Source organism: Equus caballus, chromosome 7 (genome assembly GCF_041296265.1).
Source record: "Equus caballus isolate H_3958 breed thoroughbred chromosome 7, TB-T2T, whole genome shotgun sequence".
Classification (NCBI taxonomy): Eukaryota; Metazoa; Chordata; class Mammalia; order Perissodactyla; family Equidae; genus Equus; species Equus caballus.
Window position 1 is genome coordinate 87606470 of NC_091690.1, and position 14550 is coordinate 87621019.

Genomic DNA, 14550 nt, shown 5'->3' on the forward strand with positions numbered 1-14550 from the left:
AAACAAGAACAAAGATCCTAACAGAATATTAGGGTTAAAGGCAGCCAGATTCAGGCCTGATTAAAAACTCAGAGATGTTGATACAGTATGAATAAATTTCCAGTAACTCAAGAACAGCTTTAGCTACAGGGCTTTCTGAGTAGACCACTGGTTGCTGGGAGAGAGGGGGCAATCGGGAAGGACTGCTTAATGGGTGCTGGGATCGTTTCAGGGTGATGAAAATGTCTTGGAATTAGATAGAGGTGATGGCTGCACAGAATTGTGAAGGTACTAAACGCCACTGAATGGTACACTTTAAAATGGTTTATTTTACGTTATGTGAATTTCACCTCAATTTTTAAAAAGTGTATATTTTTTAAAAGGAAAACAAAAAGATACAGGCTTTCCGGCAGAGACGGCCTTCACCTGGTGAAGGTGCAAATGGGGTCACTCCCCACTTCCCACGCCGCCGTGTGAAAAGCTCGCTGAACTCCCTCAGGTGGACCCTTGTTTCAGGAATAGCCAATTAGCTGGCACTTAACACCATATTGAACTCATTTCGGTGACAATGAGAAACCGGCAAAATATTCATCAGAATCTTCCAGAAAGCAACACCGCCGGTCATCTAGAAATCCCCTACCAGCAATAGGGACCACCAGGGTGGAAACGGTAGAAGCCATTTTTTTTTTTTAGTTTTTGTCTTGAGGGGAAGTACCTGTGAGGATTCAGTAAGCCTCAAACATTACATTTAAACCCAGGTGCTTAACCATGACAGATGCATTTGCCTAAGGGGCAGCGTCTCACAGGGAAATGCCAAAACTCAGTCTAAGCCTCTTCATGGGGCGACGAAGCTTTCACCTAACGCTCACCGCCATACCCATCCGCGGGAAAGCTCCCTCCACTAGCCGAAGAAGGCGGAGCCTCAGAGGGCACTCCCGCCACACCCCGCGAGCTGCGCCGCTGGGCTTGCTGGGAATTGTAGTTTTAGACATCTATCCATCTCTTTTGTTCAGGCCAGTATGAAGAGAGCCAGAAAACTACAATTCCCAGAGTGCTCCGGAGTGGCGAGGGGCCGCAGCGGTGACGACTGTGGCGGAGAAGGCCCGGAGGCGCTCTGCGTTCTGGAGTGGCGCTTCTTGGGCTAGTGGCAGATAACAGGGTGCTGGCGCCGCGACTGAGGAGAACGGCGAGTCGGTTCGGCGTTTCGCATCGGGGTCCCCGCAACGATGAGTGCTGCCAGGGAGTCCCATCCGCACGGGGTGAAGCGTTCCGCCTCCCCAGACGACGATGTAAATAACAATGGCGGCGTGGATAAGGGTTGAGGCCTACTGAAGGTTGGGGTAGGCCGGGAGTGGTGGATGTAGAAGGAAAAGCGCCTGAGGCCCGGACGGGGAGGGCCGAGGGGGAGGATCTAGAAGAATGGGAAATGTCTCCTTTCTGTAATTAGGGTCGGAAGGTTTGAAGAGGCCCACATGCGAAGACCAGAGACCTGCGTAAGCGGAGGGGGGGGGGGGGGGGCGGGGGGCCGCGGATCGAGGAAGGAAATCCAGAATGGTCGAGAAGTGAAAGGGCTTAGTGAGGGAATCACGTTTGCCTCTTTGGGGGCTGATGAAGGTTTTTTTGTCGAGCCTTTCTACTCAGGGTAGAGGGGGCAAGACCCTCCCTGTTTTAGACTTAAAATGCTCCTGTGACAATGTCAAGATGTTCGTGCATATTTGGACGGATTTTCCGGCCGAAATTATTTTGGCAATGTACTGTTAGGAGTAAACCGAGAACAGTATTGAACGGAAAAATTGTACCGGCGGAATACTTTGGTAGTGGCGCATGGTGGTGAGGTCTAAGACGTTGAGACCTAGAAGCCCATTTTGGTGTCAAGTACCTCCCTTCCCTCTCCGCCCTCCCAAGTTTGTCAGTTTAAATAGCAAATCATTCATTCCTTCAAATCCATTAAATATTTACTGCTTTGCCAGGTGTTGGGAATTCAAAGATGAATAAGGATAGTGCTTATCCTAGCCTTTTTGTGTGTTTGTCCTCGCTCCTAGCGCAATGTCATGGAGACTGCAGTAACCAGTAACTGGTCCTTCACACAATGGATAACTGCCGTGGGAACGTTGATGGGAAAATTTTCTGGAGGGGGCATGGAGAGGTCATTTTAAGGATAATGAAGGGACGACATCTAGCTTTATTTCGGTTATTGTTTAAAGCACTATCAATTTCTGAACATGTAGAATTCTTCGTTTTCTATAGTGCAGTTCCATACCTTTCATAATACTTTACTTTGTTAACCATAAAAGCCGCACTGGCTACTACGAGTGCATCAGTTGTAGCAAATGAGATGAAGTTAAGACCCACCCCTTTTGAGTGAGTGGTGGGGTTAGGTCCGGAATGGTAAGGCTCCTTAAAGAAATTGATTTTAGCTTTGCAGAAAAATTAGTAATCAGTAAAGATTTGAGGATGAACAGTTATATAGTGAGATTTATTCATGCCCTCTGTTCCTCCCTACAACTGGCTTTTATATCTTTTCTGTTAATATGGTCATTGTCGGGCATTTATCTAGGCTTTTGAGTGACCTGGGTGTCATTTAAAAGCTGTTGCATTGTTTTCCTCCTGGTATTTAACTGTGACTTGACTTCTAGAATGTCAGGCATGTATTTTGCTAGACTCAGAGAAATAAGCTTTTTAGCTTGATGGAAAACTGTTGGTGATAGTAGGTAATTTAACAAAGTTGTTAAAAGAAGTTAATTCTCTACAGCTTCTGATGGAATCAGTTTAAGCTAGGTGACCTTTAAGACTTTTTTCCAGTCTTATAAGCATTCTCTTTGAAGGAGATGGTTATAGTTGCCATTCAGGATTAGGGCCTAGGACCTTCACACACTATCTAAAAATGATTATGTTACTAATTTTATCTTATAGTACAATACAGTAACCTGTTCCTTAATAGTGCTTTTTTTAAGTCAGTTTCTTTCATATGAATTTTATTTTTGTTGGTAATTGGGAGTTATCTTTAAGTACTTGTTTTTAAAATATTTTTTAAATTATATATATACGAAAATTTTAAATATATTTTACATAAAAATAAATATATATAAAATATATCTTTATATAAATATATATATATATTTTTTTTTTTTTGGTGAGGAATATTGTCCCTGAGCTAACATCTGTTGCCAATCTTCCTTTTTTTGCTTGAGGAAGATTATTGCTTAGCTCACATCTCTGCTAGTTTTCCTCTATTTTGTATGTGGGATGCCATCATAGCATGGCTTGATGAGCAGTGTGTAGGTCCATGCCCAGGATCCGAACCTGTGAACCCCAGGCTGCCAAAGGACAGCGTGTGAACTTAACCACTATGCCGCCAGGCCAGCCCCTAAAATATGTTTTTAAAATATACATCCAAATTGTAGAAAATCAACTAATTATAATATGTAGTTGATCGACAGTTTCTAATGAACATCCATTGAATGTAAAAGATAATCGAAGTTTTCTTTGCCCACTGACCTCACGTGTAAATGGGGGTAACAGAATCTTTTAAAAGATAGTAAAAGTAGATGATAAATCGCGGAATCCAACTCAAGGAAAATGCTGACAGTGTTAGAAGTAAATTCTCAGCATTACCACATTATGTATTGAGGAGGTAAATTGATTGCAGTTCCATAATAAAGGGTATTAAAGATGAAGACAACTTAAAAATGGTTTCATTGGTTTGATTGGAGTGGAGAAGTGAAAGCTATCTTTTAGGGAATAGGAGGAGTGGGGAGGTTAATTTTAGTAACTGGTGGAAGACCTCTGAGAATGTATCAGGCACCCATGTGCTTTTCAGAATGCAGCTCTTGACAAAGGTACTTGCCGTTGTATACTAAGGTCTTTGAAAGGAAGAACCAGAAGGACTTCATGACTGAAGAAAACATTAGGATTAGAAATTGTAAAGGAAAGGTTATTTATGTAAAGATCTTGAAGATATTTGCAATTTTAATAGAGAGTTTGGGAAAATTTTGGTTTTTAGGCAATTGCTTTATTTTTAACTGTAGCGTATATATTTTTATAACTATAGTTGATAAACTGCTTTTGCATACTGTCTCATTTGATCATGTACAGTATGATGTGGGAAAAGCAGAGGACTTAAAGCCAGAGGATCGAAGCAAGTCGCTTAGCCTCTTTGCCTCAGTGTACTTATTTATTAAATGGTCTCTTGAGAGACTAAGTGAAAAGTGATTTGTAAGTTGTAAAACATTATGCAAGTCTTAGGTGGTGTTATTCTTAAGACAGTCTTTTAAAGAAGCCTATGTAGATAAGGAATTAAAACTGAGAAGTTAAATCCCAGGTCCAGGCTCACAGAGAGAAAGGAATTTAGTGAGAATCAGAACTTACGCTTCATTAGTACTTCAGTTTTTATTTTTTTAACTATATTGAGGCAAAAAAAGTTAGGAGCTAAATTGGTCTATGAAAAGATTATGAGCTGTTAGTGGAAAGAAGTAGCCATTTGGAACTTATGTAGCTGAAAGGAAAGCATGAAAGCTTCTAAGCCCGTCGCTAAACGTCATTTAGAAGAACAGTAAGTGGATGTCCACTGTGGTACAAATACTTTAACTCTCATATGTCCAGGAGAAATGGTCATCAGTTTCTTTTATATTCTATTAGTCTTTTACAAATAATTTTCAGAAGTAAGAATAAAGGGACAATGAAAAACAGCTTTGTAGAATTTTAATATGAATTTAACCATAGCAAACCAAATTTCTCTTCCACATTTTCCTGACAGATATACCCAAAATGATTAGCATCCTCTGAATACAGCTAACTGCTTATCAGTTGTCATGTGTGAAACTGGAACATATAATTTCAGATTTCAAATCTGTTTCTAATAGATTTTAGCTTTACTGTAGTTCTTGCATTTGCATCATCAAAATAAAATACTTGAAGAATTTTTTGAAACCTTTGCGCATAATTTTGTGTTGAAAAAGGAGGTTGTCTGCTCCATAATTGCAAAACATTTTCATTTTTAGGTTATAAACTCAATTAGAATGATCAGTAATCCATCGAATGTTTTCATTTCTACATTCCTTCTGGTCACCTTTGTATACACACCTGGCTTCAGCATTTGTCCACTTACAAACCATATCAAGTAAACTTTGGTGTACAAATATCATAAAAGAGGAAATGAAACAGTCACATCTTTTTAGAAAAACAAAATACTCCAGGCTCTTATTACAAAATGTTGCAAGATGAAGTCCTTCCTGTTGAATGACTCCCTAGATGAGAGTACCATATTTCTTTTTTGTCCTTTTTTATTTTCTTTGTCTCATTGATGCCTGGTTTGGAGAAAAGTTATCTAGTATTTTATCATCCAAAGACTCATAGTCTAAGATTTTTGCATATATAATTAATTTTGCCATCATCATTAGTTTAGAGTACACTACCTGTTATTTTGCATTCACCACCTTATTCGTCTAATAATTGTGAAATGCCTTCTGTCAGTTTTCAATTCTGAATTCTCAGCTGTGTCCAAAGAAAGCTAGAAGCATACAACAGAGAGGTGATATCTTCTTGAAAGATGATGCAGTGCTTCAGACAACATCATGAGAAAACTCTTCTACCATTTTTCTAATTTCTTATTTTAGTAATGTTTAGCATAGTTGGAAATAATTGATGAATTACAATGAAATCTTACATTTCTTTGAAGATATAGGGAATTATAATGAAGTAATTCTTAACGTTTGTTTCAAGATATAGAGAAAAATATCTCTAGGATGCTATAATAATCTTAGACTTCTAAGAGGGTTCAATAGACCCATTTGATAATTATAAGATAGAATGAGTTTTATTCTGTTCTTCAAAAAAAATTAATTCTCGGGGCCGGCCCAGTGGCGCAGCGGTTAAGTTCGCACGTTCCGCTTCTCGGCTGCCCGGGTTTTGCCACTTGAGATCCCGGGTGGGGACATGGCACCGCTTGGCACACCATGCTGTGGTAGGTGTCCCACATATAAAGTAGAGGAAGGTGGGTACGGATGTTAGCTGTGGGCTAATCTTCCTCAAAAAAAAGCCAAACAAAAAAAAGTTAATTTTCTCTTTGTTCTTTGGAAGACCTGTAAGAAAGAATAAAAGTCATTAACATATTGATCCTTACAGGTAACTAGAAAGGCTCAAAAAAGAACGTGAAAAACAAAAACTGGGTCCAGTAGACTCTGATGTTATATTGTCTTTTTGAATATCTTTAAAGCCAGAGCTTTTTAACTTCAGCTTACAACTGGCAGCCATCAGGGTTCAAAGTACTAGGTGCCCTAGGGCCCTGCAGGCTCCAGGGCAGTAGGTCTCAAAGTGTGTTCCCCCGACATCAGCAGCATCATCATCACTTAGGAGTTTGTTAGAAATGAAATCCTCAGGCCCCACCCCAGCCCTACTGAATCTCAAACTCTTGGGGTGGAACCCAGCAGACTGTGTTTTAACAAGCCCTCCAGGTGATTCTGTTAGGTGGAAACTTTTGAGAACCAGAGCTCTGGCTGCAAAAGAACCAAAGGCTTCTGCCTTGAGGTAACAGAAAGAGAGTATGTTTTAATTCAAATATGATGCGTGTACTTAACTTCCTAAGTAAGAATGAGCCCCGTTTATTATTAAAACTGACAGGAAAAAAACTTGAGATTTATTGGTAGCCTTTAAATTTTTTAATATTTATTATGCAAAGAAAAAAAAATAATTGGCTAATTTGTTTTCCAGCTTGGATCTAGCAATTGGGAGGCAGCAGACTTAGGTAATGAAGAAAGAAAACAAAAGTTCTTGAGACTCATGGGAGCTGGAAAGGTGAGCATCAGACAGTATATGTTTTTATTTTTTCTGTGGAAATAATGCCTTTTTTGTATGTTAATTGAGAAGGACTGAATACACTTGGATCCCTTTTTCCTGTTCTGCATGATTACTTTAGGCTTTGAGAAATAGAGCCGGCCTAACCGAGCACTTAAAATGTATACTATTTCTGAGCCACTTCTAGGATTCCGAGTGCCTCTGAGCAGTAAGGTTTAAAGACTATATAGAGAAAAACAATTTGGTTTGAGGAGGCTCCTATGGAAGAAAGAAGATGTGAAAGTTTATGATTTGCCATCTATTAGCTTGATGATTTGATACAAGGTATTTCTGGGCAGACCACTGGATAGGTCTTTCATATTTTATAGCGCCTCCCAGCCCTTGAAATAGTAGGCAAGGGAATAGCCTTTATCAAAAACCTAATTTTAAAAGTGTTCATTATATTTTAAAATCCCTTTCAGTTTGATTAACAGAAGATATAGAAAATAGGTGCCAGGAAAACATCACCTATTGGAAAAAACCCTTCTTGTTCCTAGCAGTTCATTTTTACATGCAAATACAGTGATCTCTAGACATTTATTTTTTGCAAGCAAGTAAATTTACTTTCCTAACATTGTCCCAGTAGTCTTCCTACAAACCTAATGTGGAAGAAATAGGAAAACTTTATTCTCTTATAAGCTCCTTAAAATGAAATTCTGCTCTTTGTCTTTTGTTATTCATATGGGAAAGCATTCATGCATTTTCCCAACAATTATTGACCATCTACTACATCTCAGGCACTGTACTAGGTCCTTGGGGTCACATAGATCAGTAACGCATGTTTGGAGCTATCATGTAATGGAGGAAACCAGATAGTACAATATAGAATTATAATTGCTATGAAAGAGCTACCCACATAGTGCTGTGGAATCAACAGACAAGGGTAGCTAACTCCAGCTTAGGAGCACAAGGAAGCTTCCCACAAATAGAATTGATCTGAATCTGAAAGGATGAGTTAGCCAGACCAGAGCGCTGGGGTTGAGGGTAGGGAAAGATCATGGAAAACATTAAGACCTATACAAAGGAAGCATTTGTATAATATCTCATTAATCCAGATTTCTCCATAATTTGCAATTTGTTACAGAAAGTAGTCTGAAGTTTCTCTTGGTTCATGCAAATAAAAGATTTGCTAAGGATATATAAAGTAAGTAAGAGTTTATGGGGCATGCTTAACCTAGTAGAATGAAAACTCTTTTAAGTACTTAGGAAGAACACCCTAACGTAAAATGTATCAGATTTAGCTACAAGTAGTCAATTATATCTCAGTAAAACTGGGAGGAAAAAACCAGATTGAATGATTTAAAAAAAAAAAATTGGCTATCAATAAATGGGCTGTTCAACATACGTTAAATTCTTTGCAATATTGTCATGTTAAAATAACTTGATGCCATTATGTATGTTCACATCTTGTTAATAAGATGTTTTCTGTGATCTAAAGAAGCAGCATATTGAATCATTGATGTGCTTGTGTGTTAATGGCATCTAAGGCAATAAGCATTAATGCTTGAAGCTTTTCAGTAGTGTCATCTTTGGGAATGGAGAATATGTCTGTCATCGTTTCAAAATAGGAAGATTTGTTATTTACTGTATCTTCACAGATGATTGGTTAAGATTGCTTTGCAAAGTCTCATTTAATCTCACCTTCACTCTATTTTAGTGAACAGTTTATTTCATTACCTTACATAGCTGAATATAAACCACAAAGTGGATTGCACCTAAGTTGAGAGTAATTATATAGCCTGATAATTGGTAATGAGTCAGATTTATTTTTATATTTTATAGAACTAGATTCTTTTAAGTTCTATTCTTTTTGACAGTTTGAGATTGGGTGTTCATTTTGGTCATAGAAATGAGCTAGCTATTTGTGATGTTGTAAATACTAATTATTTTCATTTTTTATATTTTGAAGATCTATCACTTTGTTCATGTAATTCTATTATTTCATTTTTGTCTAGCTAAATAATCTCATTTGCTTTCTCTCCATGAGATATGTCTGAGGCATCAGAAAGAGAAAGTGGGAAAGTTAAAGCAACTCATTTCACAAGCGTTTTAAGAAAATGTTTAGATTGACTCAGTTTTCTTTATTTTTTTTAAGATTGGCCCTGAGCTAACATCTGTTGCCAAGCTTCTGTTTTTTTCTCTTCTTCTCCCCAAAGCACCCCAGTACATAGTTGTATCTTCTAGTTTGAGTGCCTCTGGTTGTGTCGTGTGGGATGCCACCTCAGCATGGCTTGATGAGCAGTGCCATGTCCGCGCCCAGGATCAGAACCAGTGAAACCCTGGGCCACTAAAGTGGAGTGTGCGGACTTAACCTCTCGGCCACGGGGCTGGCCCAGACTCAATTTTCTAGTTATCTATCCATCCCATTTAAAATTCCAACTTGATTTCTACGTACTCTTTACCCCCTTCCTCTGCTCTGCGTTTGTTTTAATGGCACTTACTACCTTCTAACATACTATACTTACTGATTTTTTTTCCCCTCCACATCCCTACCCTTGCTAGAATATAAGTTCCGTAAAGACAGGGATCTTAATTTAGTCCTTTTTCATCACTGTATCCCAGAAGTCTGGAACAGTGTCAGGCACATAGTAGATACTCAATGATTGTGTTAAATTAGTGGTCTCAAATTCTAATACATTTTCTGCCTTCTTATAGAAAGAACATACTGGTCGTCTTGTTATAGGAGATCACAAATCAACATCTCACTTCCGAACAGGTAAGAAAGTAAAATATAATTAAAGTGGAGGTGCTAAATTTGAAGTATGAAATATTTGTAAATATTTCGGGATATTCTAACTTCTGTGTATAGTTGTGTTGATTAAAATATTAGAATTGGAAATGTATATAATAGATATAAGCATGTAATTAGTATATGCTTTGATTTTTTAAAAGATTTGGGAGGGGCCAGCCCCATGGCTGAGTGGTTAAGTTCACGCACTCTGCTCCGGCGGCCCAGGGTTTCGCCAGTTGAATCCTGGGCACAGACATGGCACCACTCATCAAGCCACGCTGAGGCAGCATCCCACATGCCACAACTAGAAGGACCCACAACTAAAATACACAATTATATACCGGGGAGCTTTGGGAGAAAAAGGAAAAAATAAAATCTTTTAAAAAAAAAAAAAAAAAAAAGATTTGAGAGTATACATCAATGTAATATTCTGCCAAGGCACTGACCTTTTCTTGTCTTCATTTTTACTGATTCACAATATGTATTTTAATTGTAGTGAGGCTTTAATGCCTCATCTTGCCAACTGTAGTATGTATAAAATTGATCTTTTTAGTTTTATAAGTTATTTAGTAAACAGTGTTTTAGTTGGCATATTATACTGGTTTTTAGTTTATTCACTGAGTTTTACTTTGAAATCTTTGAAGAATATAAACTCATTGCAAAGCCTGAATAAATTAACTCTTTCTTTTAATTTTAGGGGAAAAAACTTACTAAATAAAAACTGGAAATGAATTTGAATTTGGATTTGAATTCAGTCTGCTCAAAAGTGAAGTTTTCTACTATTTAAAATTGACATTATTAACAACAGGGCATAATGACCTAGATATATTTAACAAAACTTTTAATTACTTCAATTAACTTTATACTGACCTAGAATATGTAGCATATTTTAGAAATTAATAGGTCTTTTATTTTTCTGGTGTTAAGCAGTTATTTCAAACTGATTTGCATTGCTACAAAATCAAAGAGTTCCTGAGCTTTGTAGAATGGAAATATATTTCACTGCTGCATTTACTTTTTTAAACTGGGGCCTTTATGAGTACAAATAATGCTAAGCATACCATTTGTGTTTAAAAAGTGAAATTTCTTTTATATTTACAAATTAAAATGTCACGCACAGAAAGCTTCAGTGGTATTGGTACTATTCCAGTTCTTGAGAGGTAAGTTCATGGGGATTGTTTAGTATTCTGCTTCATAACTTATATTCGACAGAATAGATAAAAAAAATATATATCAAATGTGTGATAAATAGGTTTATGTTGTTTTAGTAAACTGATATGCAAAGAAAGGCATAAAGGAGATTCATTATAGGGTCATTTTATATAGCTATTCTCTGAACAGAATGTCACACCTTTTCATTATTTCTGTTTAAAGACAAGCTTTTGTTTGTTGGAGGTTTTTTTTGTATGTGACTAGGAGAAAGCTTTCATTTTCAAGAGAAACAGTTTATTAGACTATAAATAAGCTAAAAGAAATAATGTTCAAAGTTATTGGTAATTCATATTTATAATGTCTTCAGGGAGTTCTGAGACTCGTATGGCTGGTTTGAATTATCACATGGAAAAATAGAAGTTCTTCACCTTTTATAAATACTTTTGTAGTCCAGAAGGTTGGTTACTAAAGAAGTAATTAGAAATACAGTCTTCAGTTATATTGTGTCTGTTAGGTAACTACTCGTGGTATAAAAACCCATCCACAAAATTCGTTGTAAAATTAGTCACAGAGAAATCAGCCCTGAATATAATAGCATCTGTATTATGGGTTGTTTTGTGTAATCACATATTTTTATTAATTTGACTGAAACATAACCAAAGTACACTGGACATGCAGGGGAAGAAGACAAGAAAATTAATGAAGAACTGGAGTCTCAGTATCAGCAAAGTATGGACAGTAAATTATCAGGAAGATATCGACGACATTGTGGACTTGGCTTCAGTGAGGTAGTACTTAATGTATTTTCATTAAGCGGGAAGATGATCGATTTCCAATTTGATGTCCTTTATACATGTTAGATTACTCTAGCAATCAAGAATCCTGTATCAAAAGCTTTCTTTATACAGTTACTTAAAACGTTTTTATATACCCAACTAGATCTTTGTAGATGGAGATATTTTTGAGTTTTATAAATATATTTTCTGATAGAAACTTTTTGTAAATTCTGCTCAGATAATCATTAGGGCACATCTTAAATAGGCATGAACAACATACTAATAACTTAGATGAAATATTTCATGTAAAAACTGGTTAAGGAGAGTTCTCAGTTGTTTCCTAAGTCATCTCTTACCATATTATAACTACTGGTTAATTACTCCAAAGTAAAGTAATATGTAAAACATTGATAACTGTTTTCCACATTTCATGGACCAGTGGTTAACTTGCCTTATTTACTTTAAGAAATATTGTTTCTTTCAGGAAGATATAATACATTGTTTTCAGACTAGGGGGAGAGGGGACAGGTGAGTGGCCTTTAGAGCCCTTTCTTAAAACAAAATCCTACTCAAGTCCCAGTGTATAAAACACAGGAAGATGCCTGAGTCCTCGGCCCTTCCCTTGGCAGCCTCTAATCATAATAGTCATTGATTTAATGGCTAGAGTGGGCTGTTTTAAGACTGTGGCAAAAATGAGGGTCTTTCCCAGTTTTTGTACTGGTTAATTGTATTTATTTTAAGAGCCTGTTGATTGATGTTCCCAGGTGGAAGATCATGATGGAGAAGGTGATGTGGCTGGAGATGATGATGATGATGATGATTCACCTGACCCTGAAAGTCCAGATGACTCTGAAAGTGACTCAGAGTCAGAGAAAGAAGAATCTGCTGAAGAACTCCAAGCTACTGAGCACCCTGATGAAGTGGAGGATCCCAAAAGCAAAAAAGATGCAAAAAGCAACTATAAAATGATGTTTGTTAAATCCAGTGGTTCATAACTCGCAAACACTTAGTCTTTGTATTAAAAGTAAGCCTTATTGTTAGAATGCACAGTGGAGGACTGCTTGTAGAGCACAGACCTTTGTATTATAATTTTTAAAAAGGCTCTTTTAAATAATTACAAAGAGTGTTTGCTTTCAGATGCCATGGGTTACACTTTTATGGGCATGACTATAACCATTTTTGTAAAGAGTGAGAGTTGTATAAAATAAGAAATAAATACAGTACTCAATTTCCTTTCATATTAGCATCATCAAACAATCTCACCTTTTTACCCCTTTAAATACAGTTATGGGGGAGATACTATTTTTTGTTTGTAGTAGCTGTTTCATCTCTTTGTTCCTTCATACTTTTCTCTTATAAAAAGTTTATCTGATACTGTGATGTGTTCATGAAAAATACTTTTATTATACTTTGTTATAGTAGAACTATTCATCATGGATATTTCTGCTGCCAATAACAATCTAAAGTAATGTTGGCAAAAGATTTAGGTACTTAGTTTACTCTTAACTGATTCAGCTGTCCTCTTTTGGACCAAAGCAACATGAGAGCAAATACTTTTCCCACTTGGTAGCATGGAGTTGAAACTCTTATACATTTGGAATGTTATGATCCCAAGCAGTCTTGATAGCATTTGAATTACATTGTATGTTAGGTTTTTGATAAAATTTGGCCAATTTTTACAGAAGAAATTATTTCTCTGATCATTTGGTCCTATCTATTTAGGAATATGTAAAACTGGATTTTTTTTTTTTTAAGGTAATGTGTGACCAAAGTTAATTTTCTTCCTAAGGCCTAAATAAAGAGAAAGCAGTTTCCCATATTTGGTTGTCCTACCTTTATCCTCATTATCTAAAAATGAGGAGTAGGCTTTTTGAACAAGAAGTTGAAACAAGTTCTCTTCATTTTATCCCAGTGCTGTTATCTTGATTATCTAATTACTAAAGAGTAGTAGTGCTTTATGATTTTATTGCTGCTTCTGTTGGAGTGAGATTAGAATCATCTGACTGCCGTTTTGGGTTGATTGTACAGCAGATTAACACAAACTGCATTATGGCCTAGTCAAGGAGCTTTGAGTAAATGGGTCCAAAATAATGTTCTAAGTAACATGTTCAAAGGCTTGAGTCAAACCTGTTTGTTTACTGAACTATTATATATCTAGATACTTAAGTATGTGTTTGATGTGTTTGATTTTTAATTATTCCTATGTCATTTTGAAATTTAGAATGTGTTAGAGGAGTATAGCAACTAGAACAGGTGATTCCTGGTTTATGCAATCCATCCTGAAATATTTTTCATATATCAAACTCCAAATGTTTGTTTTTAAATTGTTTTTTCTTATTTCTCACATTGCTTTATAATAGGTGCTACCCTATATGGTAAAATACTGAGTCAATGGGTAGTGGACAGGATGTATGATATTTAACAAATACTTGGTTTAAACAAGTTTGGCTTTATTCAACAAATTTCAGTTTGGCCACTGACTTTTAAATAGTCTGTAGGGTTGCTTATTACAACTAACAAGTAGGAACTGAAGACTGAATTATGTTTAAGAATGGAAGAGGGAGAGACCAGAATTATGTTTTTAGAAGTATTTTCATCAATTTATTGTTTAAATATGCTGGGTTGTTTTTAAGTCTTGGTTCTTATGTGTAAATAGAAGAGCCACCTTCTAAAATAACTACACTGGTAGACCTTTTTTATTCATCTCCAAATAGAGAAATCCTCATACTAATTAATTCATATATTATTGGACATTAACATAATTCAAGATTGGAATAAATTTAGGTCTGTTGGTCCATGTGGCCTGGTGTCCCAGCACCACATTAAACATTGTGGGTGTCTTTTAAGCATGAACATTGGGTTTTGGGGTTTTTTTTCCTTATCAAATTGGGGAAGGGGGGACATTAAAAGAAGACGGATGCCATGCCATCTTGATATCCCTACTGAAAAAGTACCGGGTGGGAAAATACAAATTATCTTTATGCAGTGAAACAACTATTCAGTGGAGAGTTTAATGGCACCTTTTCTCTATCACTGGTAATTTCTTACCTGAAATACACTCCTTCCAAGTGAGTAATGGAA

General features: G+C 36.6%; 1 protein-coding gene across 2 annotated transcripts; it reads left to right on the top strand.

The window, feature by feature from the left end:
• Nucleotides 1-1027: 1027 nt before the first annotated feature.
• Nucleotides 1028-14322, top strand: C7H11orf58 (chromosome 7 C11orf58 homolog). Of its 2 annotated transcripts, none has more exons than XM_023646110.2 (5): nt 1028-1268; nt 6688-6771; nt 9466-9526; nt 11372-11481; nt 12234-14322. In XM_023646110.2, the coding sequence occupies exons 1-5, from the start codon at nt 1206-1208 to the stop codon at nt 12462-12464; spliced, it is 549 nt and encodes a 182-aa protein (XP_023501878.1). In that variant the 5' UTR covers nt 1028-1205; the 3' UTR covers nt 12465-14322. The 2 variants fall into 2 exon arrangements, with proteins under 2 accessions (XP_023501878.1, XP_070130965.1); XM_070274864.1 differs by having other exon boundaries at nt 1118-1472.
• Nucleotides 14323-14550: the final 228 nt, after the last annotated feature.